Source organism: Sciurus carolinensis, chromosome 12 (genome assembly GCF_902686445.1).
Source record: "Sciurus carolinensis chromosome 12, mSciCar1.2, whole genome shotgun sequence".
NCBI classification, from domain to species: domain Eukaryota; kingdom Metazoa; phylum Chordata; class Mammalia; order Rodentia; family Sciuridae; genus Sciurus; species Sciurus carolinensis.
The window spans coordinates 17,595,601-17,610,031 of record NC_062224.1 but is presented as its reverse complement, the minus strand read 5'-3'; the positions used below and the strand labels follow the sequence as shown (position 1 = coordinate 17,610,031).

Below are 14,431 nucleotides of genomic sequence, written 5' to 3'. Positions count from 1 at the left end.
ACAGGGGTTGTCTTCTAAGACCACCGCTTGGACATGCCGACTTCACTCAGGGATGGACAGATGGAGACTGTGGCTGCCAACAACACTCTCATGGGCTTTTCTTACAGTAGGGAGAACACTTCAGGCAGAACAGGCAGAGAAAGGCCCTCCCCTGGGCTTCCCTGTGTTAATTGGCCTTCGCACCCCAAATGATCAAGTTATTGTTGAATCCTGAAGAGAAACTGCAAAATAATCCTGTATTGCAAAATGTAACTACCTGGATGGATCATGAATACCTTATAAAGGATCAAAAAGCTAAGGCCCGATTTCCTGTTTTACTCCATTGAGGTATTTGATTCAATCTAGACAATGAAACCAGGCTGCTCCGTTCTGTCTAATGGTGGTGCAAAGGAAAGTGTTATTTCTAGCACAGCAGGGGAGTACACAAATTAAGCAGTTTTTTTTCCATCAATTTTTCTCAGCTCATGCAAACATTCTGGCTCACAGTCTCTTTTTAATAACTTCATATTCTTTTTTTTTTTTTTTTTTTTTAATTCACATACACAAACACAAACAAAAAACGAACACCCAACTTAAGGTCATCTGATTTGAAAGAGAATCTTGGAGAATCACGGAAAGTGAAAAGGACAAACTCTTATTTCTTTTATTATGCTGCAACAATGATGTTAATATGGCAAGAAAACCTGTTCATAATTAATGTCCATTCTTATAAGACTTCTTCACTGAAGAGAACATAAGGGATACCTTGGTGATATTTTCTTTTTTTTTAAGAGGTAGTTATGTATGAAAGCTGTTAACATGTCTACTTCCTTTTCAAGGCTGTGACTATCCTAATAATTATCTTAATTCTTCCCTCTGAAATGAGCTATCCTATACAGGCTTCTGAAATGAGTGACAATTCTGGGTAGGGTGTAAAGGGTGGGTAAATAACTGCCCTCTTAGCTCAGCTCAGCCTAAGGGCTCCTGCCATTCAAGTCAGCAAACTTCCTGTCCTCCTTACCACACAAGACTACTCTAATGCTAGCCCACCATCTTCAAAACTGGATGTAGCCAGCAATGAGAGGCAGTGTAGAAGGAGGAGCTTCCACCGACCCTGAAAATTAACTCGAAAGCACCATCTCATTGAGAGTAGTTTGAGTGCAATGTCAACTTTGAACAAACCACACAGTAGTGTCTGCATGTCAATGACACATCAGAACCTGAAAAACCTCCAAACAGAAGGTATAACACACTATTAAGGTATAGTCGAGCACCCATCCCGACAGTCCTACAGTTGCTACAGAATGTCCATAGAGACCTGGGCCAAAGCGAGATAATTGGACTTGTAATTATTTTGAAGGACTCTGTTGTCTTCAAGGCCAGGAACACTACGATTGAGATTTGTGGAATCTATTGGCAGCCCTCTAGAGTCTCTGACTCTGAGTTACGAAATTTTGCTTTGCCAGGTTTTATATTCTTTCCCCAGGGACTGTGGCTTATCTTTGCTCCCCCCCATCACTCATTCTACCACAGCCTTTCCTTTCTCACTATGATGCTTATTTAAATTGCGTGTGATATTTTCTAGCAACTTAGTTGAAAAAGAAGCATTATAAGGTTTTGCTGCACAAAAATTTAGGATAATAAACCTTTCCAAATACATAGAGCTTACAAAATGAGACACCATTACTGCTGTTGCTATTTCTTCATCATTATTTTCTTCTACTACTGCATTGGGCAATTTACATTCAACATTTTATAAATTATTTATTCCTCAGAAGTCTACCATGTAGGCAATATCAGATTCATTTGGAAAAAAAGGGCATTCAGAGAAATAAACCAACTCATGTTATCACGGAATTTGAAACACGTGAGTTTTATACACACACATAATTTGCTTTCTATGACAGTTGAGGCCATTAATAACTCTAGTGTAATGGGTGTACACCCACAGGCAGGGGCTGGCAGTTCTTCCCCCAAACCCTGCACCAAACAAGTTACAAGGAAAAAGGGTTTTGAAGGCTAGCTTCTGTGTTGCAGATGCCTTAGTTATGTTAACAGGACGGCCACCAACTTCACATCCCTGTATTTTATTGGAAAACCCCCAGAAAGGCTCATTAGTAAAACATTTAGCTGGTGTTTGCCCTAAACTCCCTCCATAGGGGGGAAAGAAGAAAGAAAACTAAAAATGAAGAGAAAGAGGAAAGGGGAGATATGAGCATGTGACTAAAAAGCATGCCAGGCTCAGTGGCGTATGCCTGCAATCCTGCGACTTGGGAGGCTGAGGCAGGAGGATCACAAGTTCAAAACCAGTCTCAGCAACTTAGTGAGGCCCTAAACAACTTAGTGAGACCCTGTCTCAAAATAAAATATAAAAAAGGGCTGGGGATGCGGCTCAGTGGCTGAGTGACCCTGGGTTAAATTCCCAGTACCAAAAAAGAAAGTGTTAAGACTTGTACTCTGACTTGACCTTGACTCCCCTAACTTCTCACTCTATCTGTGCTACATGAACAGCACAGCCTCTCCTGCTCTCTAGAGTACATTCTCCAGAAAAGAAAACACAGGGAGACACACACACACTGTACCTGCACACACACTGTGAACACTGTTAGCTCAAAGTTGGCCCTACATGTCAAAAGAACTTGAAGGGAGTCCCGTCTTTAAATACCTCAAATATTCTCTCCACTTTCAGGGTACAGAACATGGTCTATTCATCTTTATATTGGCAGCACTAAGTACAATAGCTTGCACACAGTAGGTACTATTAAATGTTTGATGTCACATGACTCATACTTGGTAAACACCTTGTTACCTTCCTAGAACACAGCTTTTATTTTTGCAGCCTATATAAAATTCAACATTAAATGGGACCCAGGGATTTCAAGGCTACCCTAACCTTCAAGGCACTGTTAAGAAGGAGTTGTGCATTAGAGAGCTGGGCAGAGTCCACTCCTGGGAACTGCTAAGTTGGCTGCTCCCACCATCTCCTTAACTTTCCTCCTGTGCTCCAAGTTCACCACTTCCTCTGTGCAAAAGTTTGGCTCAAACTCCACACTTTACCTGCAGATCCAACATTTTAAGTATAAGCAGCAGAATCCCAGGGTTTAGCATTAATTGGAAGAGCTTATCTATATATAGCCTCGCTGTGCACTTTAGCATCTTCAAAACTTCAATCATGTTCTCTGCTCTCTCTGCGAGCACAATCCCTCCTTTTCATGTCCTGCCACAGCCTTTCTCCCCTTCATTCTTATGACTCTATGCTGTCAGGCCTTTTAAGTTAACCTTCGAGACCTTTCCACATGGGTTCACCTTCCTAGACCTCTGTGACTCATGCTGCTCTCCTTTGGAACTCTTCCATCTCCTTGATATATCTTCAATCACGCTTCTGAATTTTGGGCAAAGTGGCCTAGATAGGAGCTAAAAAGCTCTTTGTGAAAAGCAGTGAATTACTTCTCCTTTAGCGCTTGGGCTCTGGTATCGTGGTGTTTAGCACTGGGGAGCAGTCTGACCACTAGTTTGTCAAGAGACCTGGTTTCCTGTGCTCCTTGCCCTCCCTAAGGTTTTCCTCTCTCTCTCTCTACGTGTCTGTGATGCAATTTCTATTAAATGACAATAGTTAGGGAAGCATTTTATCCTTTCACCTCCAACTAAAAGGGAAGGAGAAGACAACAAAACCGCAGTCATCCCTGAACTTTTCTGGTGGGAGACTGTGAACCGAGGTGGAGACGCTGGAGGCTGCTGTCAGGAGACCGATCTTGACCTTTACGCAGGTGAGGCTGCGCAATTTGTGCTCTGTAAACCTAGGGCCTAAAATACCTCAGAATATTTTTCCCCCTCGAAATATTTTATAACGATAAGATTCTTGGTCAGTTAAAGACTGTAATGAGTGGATATTCTCTTTCGATCCTTTCATTCTTTTCTCTAATTCCAATTTATGATCCTCTAATGGGAATAGAGAAATTATGCTCCTTTATCCTTCAAATTGATCGTTGCTGGAGTACATTTTATGGGTTTCTCCAATTTGAATTAATGCCAGAATGTGGATGCTGGATTAGGAACATGTCTCTTCAGTCATTTACATAGAGAGTGAAAAAGTATTGATCCTAAATACCAGTTCCTGTGGTGTTTCAATTGCCATCCCCGTCCACCCTAAACCACTAGACTTACCATTACAATCTGCCCCCATTCAGCTGACTAGCTCCCTTTTCTATTTATAGCAAAATGTGCTTTTTGCTTGTGACCAGCACGTCTGTCTATACCACTTGGCGAAAAAAGGTCTTGAGAGATCCAAAGTGTCACGATCCATCACCCACGTACACCTTTCTTTTGTGTTCCTTTCTCCATTGCACGTGCTCATCAAGGCTGATCTGAAAATATCCTCAGACACTGGAAGACCTGGATTCTTTAATAAGCCGATTTACTCTCCCTTTTTCTCTACTGCTCTCCCTAACAGGTTACTGAGATACCTGCTGTATAATTGCTCTCTACTAAATTTCACAGTATGGGTTGGAACATTCTCTGTTCTCTTGATCAACTGTCCTGAAAGTCAACTTCCCATCCTCCAGAAAACCTAATTTTATTATAAAAGCTAATATTTTAACTTGGTTTCTATTTTTTTTCTCGTGTTGCCAATTATCTTTTCATCTCCTCTTGGTTTCCAAAGGATGTGAGGACCAGAGTGTTTAATCACAGTGGCACACCCTCACCACTACTGAGAGAGAATTATTCTTATCAAAGTTTCAAGCCAGGCAATATTAGAGATCAGGCATGAGAATATCTCATCTCAGGATCAATAAAATTAGGAGGAGGAACAAAGAGCTTGAGACCCCAGGCCTAAATTTTGTATCTGGGTGCATATGTCGAAGGATGAAAATTTAGTCTTTTAAGAATCTACTAATGTAAGATACAAAAAGTGGTGGTATTGTATTAATAGCATTTTATGTTCCACCTTGGTTGGAATGAAGATAATGTCTTTCAAAGACATGCCATGAAATTATTTCTTAATGCTAGCATTCTGAACCCTTCTAAAATAGCCACAGTTGTATTAATAGCCACCGTTGTAATAAATTAATTTATTAATTTATTGATTTCTGCAGTGCTGGGAACAGAATCCAGGCCTTCGCATGTGCGAGGGAAGCACCCTGTCACTGTGGGATGGACACCCTGGCCCAACTAAGGCTAACGTTAAACTTTTATCAGAAGCCAAGACTGAAGAAGGAAGAAAGTACATCTTTCAACCTGATCGCCAAATCCTCCGGGGTCTGTGGAGTGAAAAGTGAGTATGAAAGGCATAGACCTTTCAGAGTTCCCAAGAGCGTCACCCGGTCAGAGCACCTCTCTCTGACGAGGGAGGACTGGCTTCATGACGCTCTGCAGGATGGTCACCCGTGGTGGTACAAAGGCGTGCATGATGGAAGAGCCTCTCTCATGTGGAGAAACCCCAGGGGCACAAGAGCAAAGGCGAATGAGATCTCCAGGCCGGCGAACAATCGACGTATTGAATGCCGACCTTGAGGTCAGCTGGCCTTCGCTTTCCCATCCACCCGAATATGTTGCAGGCACTCAAATGGACAGAAGGCCACCAAGCCCAAGGTTCTTTCCTCCGGCCCAGTGTCCACCCAAAAACATCTGCTCTCCTGCCCAGAGCCTGTTTCCTTGGTGCTCCTAAAACTTAAATTTCAGAAATGCACATCTACCAGGGACTAGACGACTGGGGCCAGCTGAAGTCTCAGTGTTCCAGAGGAGGAGAAGAAAACAGGGTGGCCAGAAGCAGTCTGAGTAATTTCTCGTCTTCTTTGATACTGACTTTGATATTGGCTCTCTGTGTCCTGTCTCCCCCCCTTTCCTTTCTTCTCCCTTTTTTCTCCTGAGACATAAAGATCAAAATGTACCCATGATAAATATTATCTGCCAGGGTAGAAGCTGCCCTTTGAAAGAAGTAACAGCAATTCAGCACTATGCTGGACAGACACAGCCCAATCACCCGTGGCCAGAATATAGGGCAATGAAAGGGATCCCTTCTTGTCAGAACTTAAAGGGAGTTATTTTAACATTTTTCCTTTCTGTATCCCAGTTGTTCAGTGGGTGATATCTGTGCAAGTCAGAATGATTAAAAACTCCATTTCAAAAAGAAGAATTGTTAAGTCTCCGAACATGACCGTATGACGCAACTAGCAAATCCTTATTTCATGAGGACGTGAGGGTCCCGGCCCACGTGAACGTATCAGTTCTGACTGCATTTTGTGTTTGTCCTGCGGGTCCGTGGTTGGCCAACAAAAGGATGTCACAATAAGTAACCCAGGTTTGTTAGCATGAAATTAACTGAGAAAGAAAGCATCCTTCCTGTGGGCCACTGAGGCAGCACTATCCAAACTGGGGCTCTCCCAGAAAATCTAGGGCAGCAACCCTGCCTTTTAAGAAATGTAGGACAGAAATCCTATCCCCTACTTTATTCGCATGCATTAAAATATAGCACGGGCTCATCTTCCTGCATTTTAAATTCTTTCTCCATAACTGATTTTGATATGACATTGCTTGAGTCGACGGACTTCAAGCCCACTTTTATTACTTGAGTGAAGTTTCTGACAGAGGGTTTCAGGAAGAAAGGAAAGGCACGAAGCGTGGAAATGAACCTCTCTACTCCCACGGCATTCCCTGCATATAAAGGCCAGGGGTGTTCTTTACAAACCTTTAACATTTTTAAGAAGAATAAAGCTTATAAGATTACCAACTCTCTTTAGACTGTACTGGCAGTGTGCACATTGTTCTCTTACTGAATATGTAAAGCAGCTCTGTGGGGGAGGTATTATTTGTTGTAAGGAAAGAAGTTGTGTCTCCTTCTCAAACTAGCTTGCAGTCTTGGTACCAGTCATGAGTCTCCTGACTCCAGGGTCCATCCTCATCCTACCATAGCACCGGGGAACCTTCTGGATTGAGACGTGACTTCTGTCTCTCTGCCAAACTCTGAATTCAATAAGGTTAGGCGTCACAGGCCTCTCTCCTTTTGCTCTCCCCTCTCCCTGTTCCTTCTCCAGCCAGCCCAGCTCATTCTCAAGAAATTTTTCCATTGTACTAAACTAGGGAGAGATTAGGACAAAGTTAGATTTTTATTAATGAATTCTTGAAGACTGAAGTCAAGCCTGCGAGATGGAAAGAAATGACTCCCCATCATATTCTAATGGGGCCAGTCCCCTGGGTCACCCGAGCTGCAGTCTGACCAACAAGAAAATGAAAGTGTTATTAGTGTCACAAGCGTCACCCAAGCAGCTCTTCTGAAATTTAAAGGTAATAACCCTTCCCAAAGGAGACGTGAATCTAATTTTTGTTCCACCCAGAAAGCTCTTGGGCTCTAAGCCTTGCCTGGTTGCAGCTGCACAGCGGTTATGACCTGACCTCCCGACACATTTCAAGAAAAAAGGAAGTTTTGTTCTTTGGGCCTGTGGTACACAGGGACGACAGTCAACGCAAGCCACTTCCCTCTTCTGCTTCTCTGCTGGCTGAGAGGTTATCAAAAAAGAGATGGTAAAATGTGATCAACAAGGTGGATGAGGGCCGAGGTATCACAGTCTCAAAGGTTACATGGCTTAAATCTAGTCACTTAGTTTTTGTTCCTGTAAGATCAGAAATAATAACAGCTAACCATTTAAGTTCAGAAAAATATAAGCAGCCTTCATTATAGAACATGCATCCTGCTCCAGAGGCTCAGGACCCTGGATTATCGTTCTGATTTACTAAAATATGAAGAGAGTGATGATCCAAGGCTCCTAATTCATCTACCATTTATAGGTCCAAGTCTGGTCTCCTTTGAGTACGTCTCTGTCTCTGCCACTTCTTCCATCATAACTCAATTTCCAAGCCTTCAGCTCTTTCTTCTCCCAGATTAGGGAGAAAGCTTTGTCTTTACTGGCTTCTCTACTTCAGACCTCGGAGGGAGGGAATAGGTATTTGTTTGCATTCCTAATCTTCTATCTCAGTTGCTTCAACCCCCTGCATCTCTGGGCTCCCTAGGACTCCATTCTCTGCTCAGCCACCAAGGGCTGTCCAGAACCACAACCATCAGGGCCCACTCTGGATCGACTCCATCTCAGTGGGCCTGGGCCTTTCCTGCTCTTCAATAGTTCTGCTGCTCTTTTCCCTACTGAATTTTCCAAAGCAGTCCTTTTAAGCCTTTCCTACTCTTCTCAAGGCTAGAACTCCACCCAATTTCTCAAATATTTACTATTGACCATGAAGACGGAATGCATCTCTATCCACTGTCACCTATTTCCCTTCAGTATACTGAAATTTTCTGTGCGGTGGCTTCCTCTTAACTGCCCCACTGTCTCAAATTAAGCAACCTTCTACACTCCTACCTGTACTCTTCCACTCTTTCTTGGCTCTCTTCAAAAGATCCCCTTTCTGGCCTTCTTTTATCATATTTTTATCATTTGCACAAACGACAGCAGCGCCTCTAAGTTTTCTTCTTTCATGACCAGGCCAAGAAAAGGTAGTTCACGCTCAGCCCCCGACCCCACTGGTTCATTTCCTTTCCTCCTCCCTAACCTCCACCCTTCTTCTGAAATGCTCTCAAAAGTCCTCCCAATTACCAAATCCAATGGCTTTTCTTGGCCTGCCTCCTTCTTGACAATTCTGTGGCACCTCAGACTCAGCAAGATCGAAACTGAACTTAGTATTTCTCCTTTTTGTTCCTATGGTTGCTGACTGCTTCCTTATTTCTTCTGCTGACTGCTTCCTTACTGCTTCCAGTGAAGCCAAAACCTAGTTACCATCGCCCCAACTTATGTTATTAAATCGCTCTCCATCCACTGTTAGGTCTATTTCACGGGGTCTCTCTTTGCATATCCCTGACAGACAGCATCCTTCTCTCAACGCAAGTCAACATGGTGCACCCGTCCTGTAGCCAGTGTTATGCTAACGTATGCTTTCTAAATCCTTGATTGTCTCACCAAGAAATTTCAGATTTTTCATCCTGAGAATGAAGATCTAAGAACTAGCCCAAACCTATAAATTACAGGCATCCTTATTTTCTCTTCTTCCATTTCGTTCCATGCATATCACATCTCTTCTGAACTCTGGCAGCATTCACAGGTCCCACAATACACCCTGATCTTTCTCACCTGCTGCCTGAGTCAGGCCAATTCATCCACTCGTAATGTTCCACATGGTCTTCACTCATCAAAATCCCACTACCAAGATTTGGTAAAGATGCCATCTTTCCTATCTCCTGCAAGCTGCAAATTATTTGTTCTTTGAACTTCCATGGTTTCAGTATGCCCATTTCTTTGTGTCTTACTTCGTATTCTTTTATATTGCAATTATAACTTAGCGTATTATTCTTACTGGATTGTAAGTTCTTGGAGACAGGAACGATAAGGATAACAACTAACACAATAATGTCCATCACGACAAGCTTCTACCAAATTCCAGCTCTGTGCAAAACACATAATTACATCACCCCAACAGCCTCATGAAGACTGTTCCCACCTTCGGATGTGATTAAGCAAAGTGCCCAAGGATGACACCAAGGAAGTAACAGAGCCAGAACCTGACTTAACCCAACTCTCAGCTTATCTGATTTCAAAAGCCATGTTCTTACCCAGAGAACCACTGAATATGTTCCCTCTAAGTCCTAACAGGTGGAACAATTTACTCAGCCTAGTTCCCCGAGCTGCTGAGCCTGCTGGGTCAATACAAACATCTACTGGGAGAAGAAATAGCTTAGACTCTACCTCTTAAAGGATGAAAACAGGACCAGGTTTGTGTGCCTGCAGATTAAACAGAATATCAAATGCAAAAGATCTGATTCACCTGGATTAAATAAGTGCCTAACTTGTCTCTTTCCTTGGAACCATCAAGGTCAGTAAGACAATGAATCAAGGCCACTCCAAAAAGTCTTACTTAGATAATTTAAACCACATTTAGACAGAGCCTCCAGTAATTCTAGTTTCTGAAGCTCTGACATCAGCCCTGCGAAAACATGATAATTGTACCATGCTGACAGAGTCAAAATCAATGTAAATTTAGCATCCTATTTTACATATGAACAGGCAAAATAATATATGGACACATAGGTATTGATGGAAAGAAAGTGGTAGCTGTCTCTACGTAAGCGGCTAAGGGCTGTAATCCTCTGAGAGGAATGTCATTATACTTCCCAAATCCCATCGCAACAAATACCTTTACAACAGAGATGTCTGTATAACAAAAACCCTTTCAAGCTTTGGCTGACAGCCCACGTATTTCAAGCAATATTTGATGTGAGACTTGGAGTTCACAGTAATGGGAATTGACCTGTATTTCCAAAGGTAAGATCTGAATGATTTCATCTGTAGCTCCTATCCCAGGATACCCTGAATTGGAGTGATATACAATCCAAACCCATGAGTACAAAAACTAAACACAAAGACAGAAATGAAATCAACCCCACTCTGAGAAGGTGAAACTCCTTCCATTCATCTGGGGAACCCTTAGGTAAAAAGGCCTCTGACCCAAGCCCTGAAATGGACCCCGTTGCTAGGAAAAATGGTGCTCTGTGAAGACTGATGGACTGTGTTCAAATCTCCACTCCAGTCCTAACTAGATGAGGAAACCGGGCTACATTTCTTAAAGTTTTTGAGCCTCATGCTCCTTGGATATAAGGAAGATCACCTGTGTCAGAACTTCAGTAAAACCTGTGTGGCAGTGTATGTGAGAAGCTCCAAACTGAGGGCCTGATACTTACATAGCATGTGCTCACGGAAGTTGGTTCCCTCATCAGGTTTCCCTTCCTCTGCAAGACCCTGGGCTTATACAAACTGTTCATGAAATCAGTTAAAGACCTGGTGAGTGGAAGTTAACCAAATATACATTCTAAACACAGGCTGAGGGAAGCGTTGCTTAGAGGAACAGTCAGGGAAAAGGGGCAAAACGGCAGAAGAACTAGACCACACACAAGTATTCCCCCAACTACAAAAAAGGTTGTTCGGGCCAAGGTAAGACTTGTGCATCAGAAAGCTAAAAAGCAAGTAACCAGGCATCGTCAACAATAAACGAGCTGATTATTTTGTCAGAGGTTGTTTTGAAAATTGCTGATAAACCAAAATTCAGAGTCACATTTTCTTAGTCAAGGACGAGCCATGGCCGCTCTTCTGGCCTACTTTCCTTTGGGTACTATTCTAGGTGGTGGGAGGGCCCTTATTTGGGGACTCCCTGGCTCTATCCTTGTACATTACACCCTTTCTCCTCAGTAGGATATTATGAAAGTATTAAAACAAACTATTTTCTCCATTTGGGAAACAGGTAGATTCTTTCAGAGTAGATTCACTGAAGGTGTTCATTGTTATTCTAATTTATGAGGTTTTTATTTGTATTGATTTTCAGATATCTGATTTTCTACTTTTCAAATTACAGTCCATGAAGTTGGAAGTTTGTGGTGACAAAATTCCATGGTCTCCCCCACTACCCCAACCACCCTTTGATATTGGGAATTTGATCCCAGGGTCTCAACCTTGCTAGCCAAGTACTCTACCACTGAACTATATCCCCAGCCCTACCATGGTCTTTTTAAAAAACAACTTTGGTATTATATGTTTTGAGATAGAAAACTAGAGCCTTATGAATATAATCTGGAGGCCAGTCTGCTCACCTTTACAAAAGTATTGGCTAGGGACTTTTAAACTCCTTATAAAGCTCCCCAAAGCCCCTTTAGACCTAGGGAACTATCGAGAACAAGAGATGTCCCATTATTTCTCAAAGAATGAGTCTTAAAGATTTCTTACTCGTCTCCTTTCACCTTGCCAATAAGGAAAGAGCGCAGAGAAAAGTATCTACCAATATTCATGTGCCCAACTAAAGTATATACAAACTAAGCAAGGAGATTTCTCTTCTGAGGTGCAACAGAAAAATAAAACAACAGCTGGACAGAGGTACCAAAGTACAGAGAACAAACCATGAGATCTACATGGCAGAGAAGCCCTAGGAGGAGAGGCTGAGAGATCAACAGGGAAAGAACAAAATTACGGTGGAAGAAGGTTAAACAGCGGCAGAGACCAAGTGGCAGCAGCAGAGATGTTTTAAATTCAGCTTGCGCAGAGCTTACAAAGTAGGACCTGAATACACAGAAGCATCAACCTGCTACAGTGGCTTCTGGCCTCTATTTTAATATCTGCAACCTCCATGCCATCACCATTATCTTAAAATGGAGGCAGCAACAACCACCAGATTGTACACTTTAATCCTACCACTGATAAGGGCGTAAACCTCAAGCACTGTGGAAGGTGTGCTAACTATCTTAAGCCACTAGGGGCTACTCCCTGGTTCCAAAAGGCACACTTAACATCCCCACCTAAGCCCCAAAGCATGGATGTCCCTCCTAAAAGTGAACCCTTTCTTCCCTGCGCCAGGGCGTCACTCTAACCGTTTACAAGGCATTTCAAGGTCCCCACGGGCTCTGGGAAAGTGAAATACAATTGTAATTACACCCGAAATCACGGAAAGGTAGCCACAGAAAGAGTTAGCTCCTGAAAGACAAGGCTGAGAAACACGAGTCCTTAGAGAAGCAGCCACCCCGCCCAAGAGAAGCCGTGCTGCCTCGAAAGTGACCTCAAGGGAGCAATCAGGTACCCGGGCAGAGAGGCGCGGGCTGCGTTGCTGCCCTCCCTCCCGCATCCCACCTGTCCCAGCGGGAGGGCGGGAGTGGGGGGAGGAGCCGGGAGGAGCAGCCGGAGCACAAGGGCTGCCAGCACCAGCTGCTCCCAGCCCGCCCTCCCTCCTGCAGGCTGAGGGCTCTGGGTAGCCGTGGCCCGCCCAGCGATGCCCGCAACACCCGCGACGCCCATCTGGGCACCTGGGCGACCCCTGCCCCGGAGCCCCGTGCGGTCTGTACCTTTACTCTGGGGAGGGTTCTGACTCCGGTCCCGGAGGACGTTGATCTGGTAGACGGCTCCATAAGGCTCAAAAAGTTCTTTCAGCTCCTTTTCCGACCACGACCGGGGGATCTGTCCGACAAACATCTTAATGGCATCTGGGTCTGGTTGGTCTGAGTGATCCAAAGCTCCGTTCATCTTGTTGGCTGTGCCGTTACTGTCAAAAACGGAACCGGGAGCCAGAGTTAGGGCTGCAGGGTGAGGGACAGGAAGAAAAAAATAGTAGGGGTGGGGGGTGGGGAGGCGGAAGGAGGAGGGAGAGGAGCACGAGGAAAGTGCCTAATGAGTCGTAGCAATTTGATGAACTAAAACAAAGCAGAGGCACCATTAGGTTGCTCCTCGGCAGCGGCACGGGGCTTTCACTGCGTGCTGCTGTTCAGCATCGCCGCCGGAGCACAGGGCAGCGCCTGGCTGCCTGTCACCCAGGGCGTGGACATCTCCAAAGCGGGTTTGGGAGGCAGCTGCAAGTTAAGTGCAGGTCTCAATCTGCAAGGCTGCCATCAGTGCACCGGCAGCCAGCGTTATCTGCTCAGCACTGACTGCGAGAGAAAGGCAGGGCTGGATTTCTGTTGGATTTCTCTCCCTCTCCTCCACTCCCCGCCCTCTTTTGGAGGTTTTTGGAAGAGAGGAGAGAGGTGGTAATAATAAAGTCACATGGATAGAAAATGAAACACTTGGCAGTCCGTCAGATGACTAATGCAAGATGCTAGTGATGAATTTGCAGAGTGCGCGAGGCATCCATGTGTGCATCAAATTAGTACGTTGTTGCTGCTCGGAATGGAAAGCGCTCCAGCAAAGCAGCTCTGCGCAGCTGATTGGCTGCCCACACTGGAGAAAAGGGCCAGAGCTGGGAGGGGGCTCCCCTTTAAAAAGCACATTGTTTATGGGACCCAAGCACAAAGGGTTTAATTCAGAGAGGCAAAAGAGATCTCAGAATTGCTGGCATTGTGCTGGGGGTAAAAAAAATGCAGCCCCAGAAAGTTGAGTTCCCACTAAAGGACACTGAATATTTCAAATCTTTCACACTCCATAAATTGCTCTCTGTATATCTGACTTCCAGATGTTGCACTTAAGTTCTAAACAATCACACGTTTGGGAGAGAGGAGGGAAAAGAAAAAAAAAAAAAAAAAAAAAAAAGGAAGTCTGTCTTTTCTTCTCCAAGCTTCAGTAAATATTTGGGGCTGATACAAAGAACAAAACCATAAGCTTTCACCTATCAGTCTTCCTCATGTTGTTTCCTGAGCCTCCATTTGGAGAATACTCCTTTCAAACTTGCAATTCTGGCCATCATTGTGTAATATGATAAAGACATTCCTTTTTGACTTGGACCCCTCCACACACCCAATTTGAGCTAGAGTAAATAACAAAGCAAAAGCACATACATACCCTTTTCTTTGCCGTCCCACCCACCCCATAACAAGTTCCCTAGGCCTGTGACTCTGCTAAGTGCAGCCCTCAATGCAGAGCTGTGCACTTGGTTTAGCTTCTCAGCCTGTGAACACACAACACATGTGAACAGGTGTAACCTGGAAGGACACTGTATCTACAGAGCC

The 14,431-nt window shown here is 44.0% G+C and overlaps 1 protein-coding gene across 12 annotated transcripts in view; it reads right to left on the bottom strand.

The window, feature by feature from the left end:
• The window catches only part of Celf2 (CUGBP Elav-like family member 2), a 507,177-nt gene that overhangs the window by 151,210 nt on the left and 341,536 nt on the right, over positions 1-14,431 (bottom strand). For 11 of the 12 annotated variants that reach the window (XM_047520132.1, XM_047520129.1, XM_047520126.1 and 8 more), the window contains one exon: positions 12,839-13,035. In XM_047520132.1, the coding sequence (XP_047376088.1) occupies positions 12,839-13,035 (197 nt within the window). Of the gene's footprint in view, positions 1-12,838; positions 13,036-13,203; positions 13,445-14,431 lie in introns of those variants that run through there. The other variant, XM_047520136.1, reaches the window with a different exon arrangement.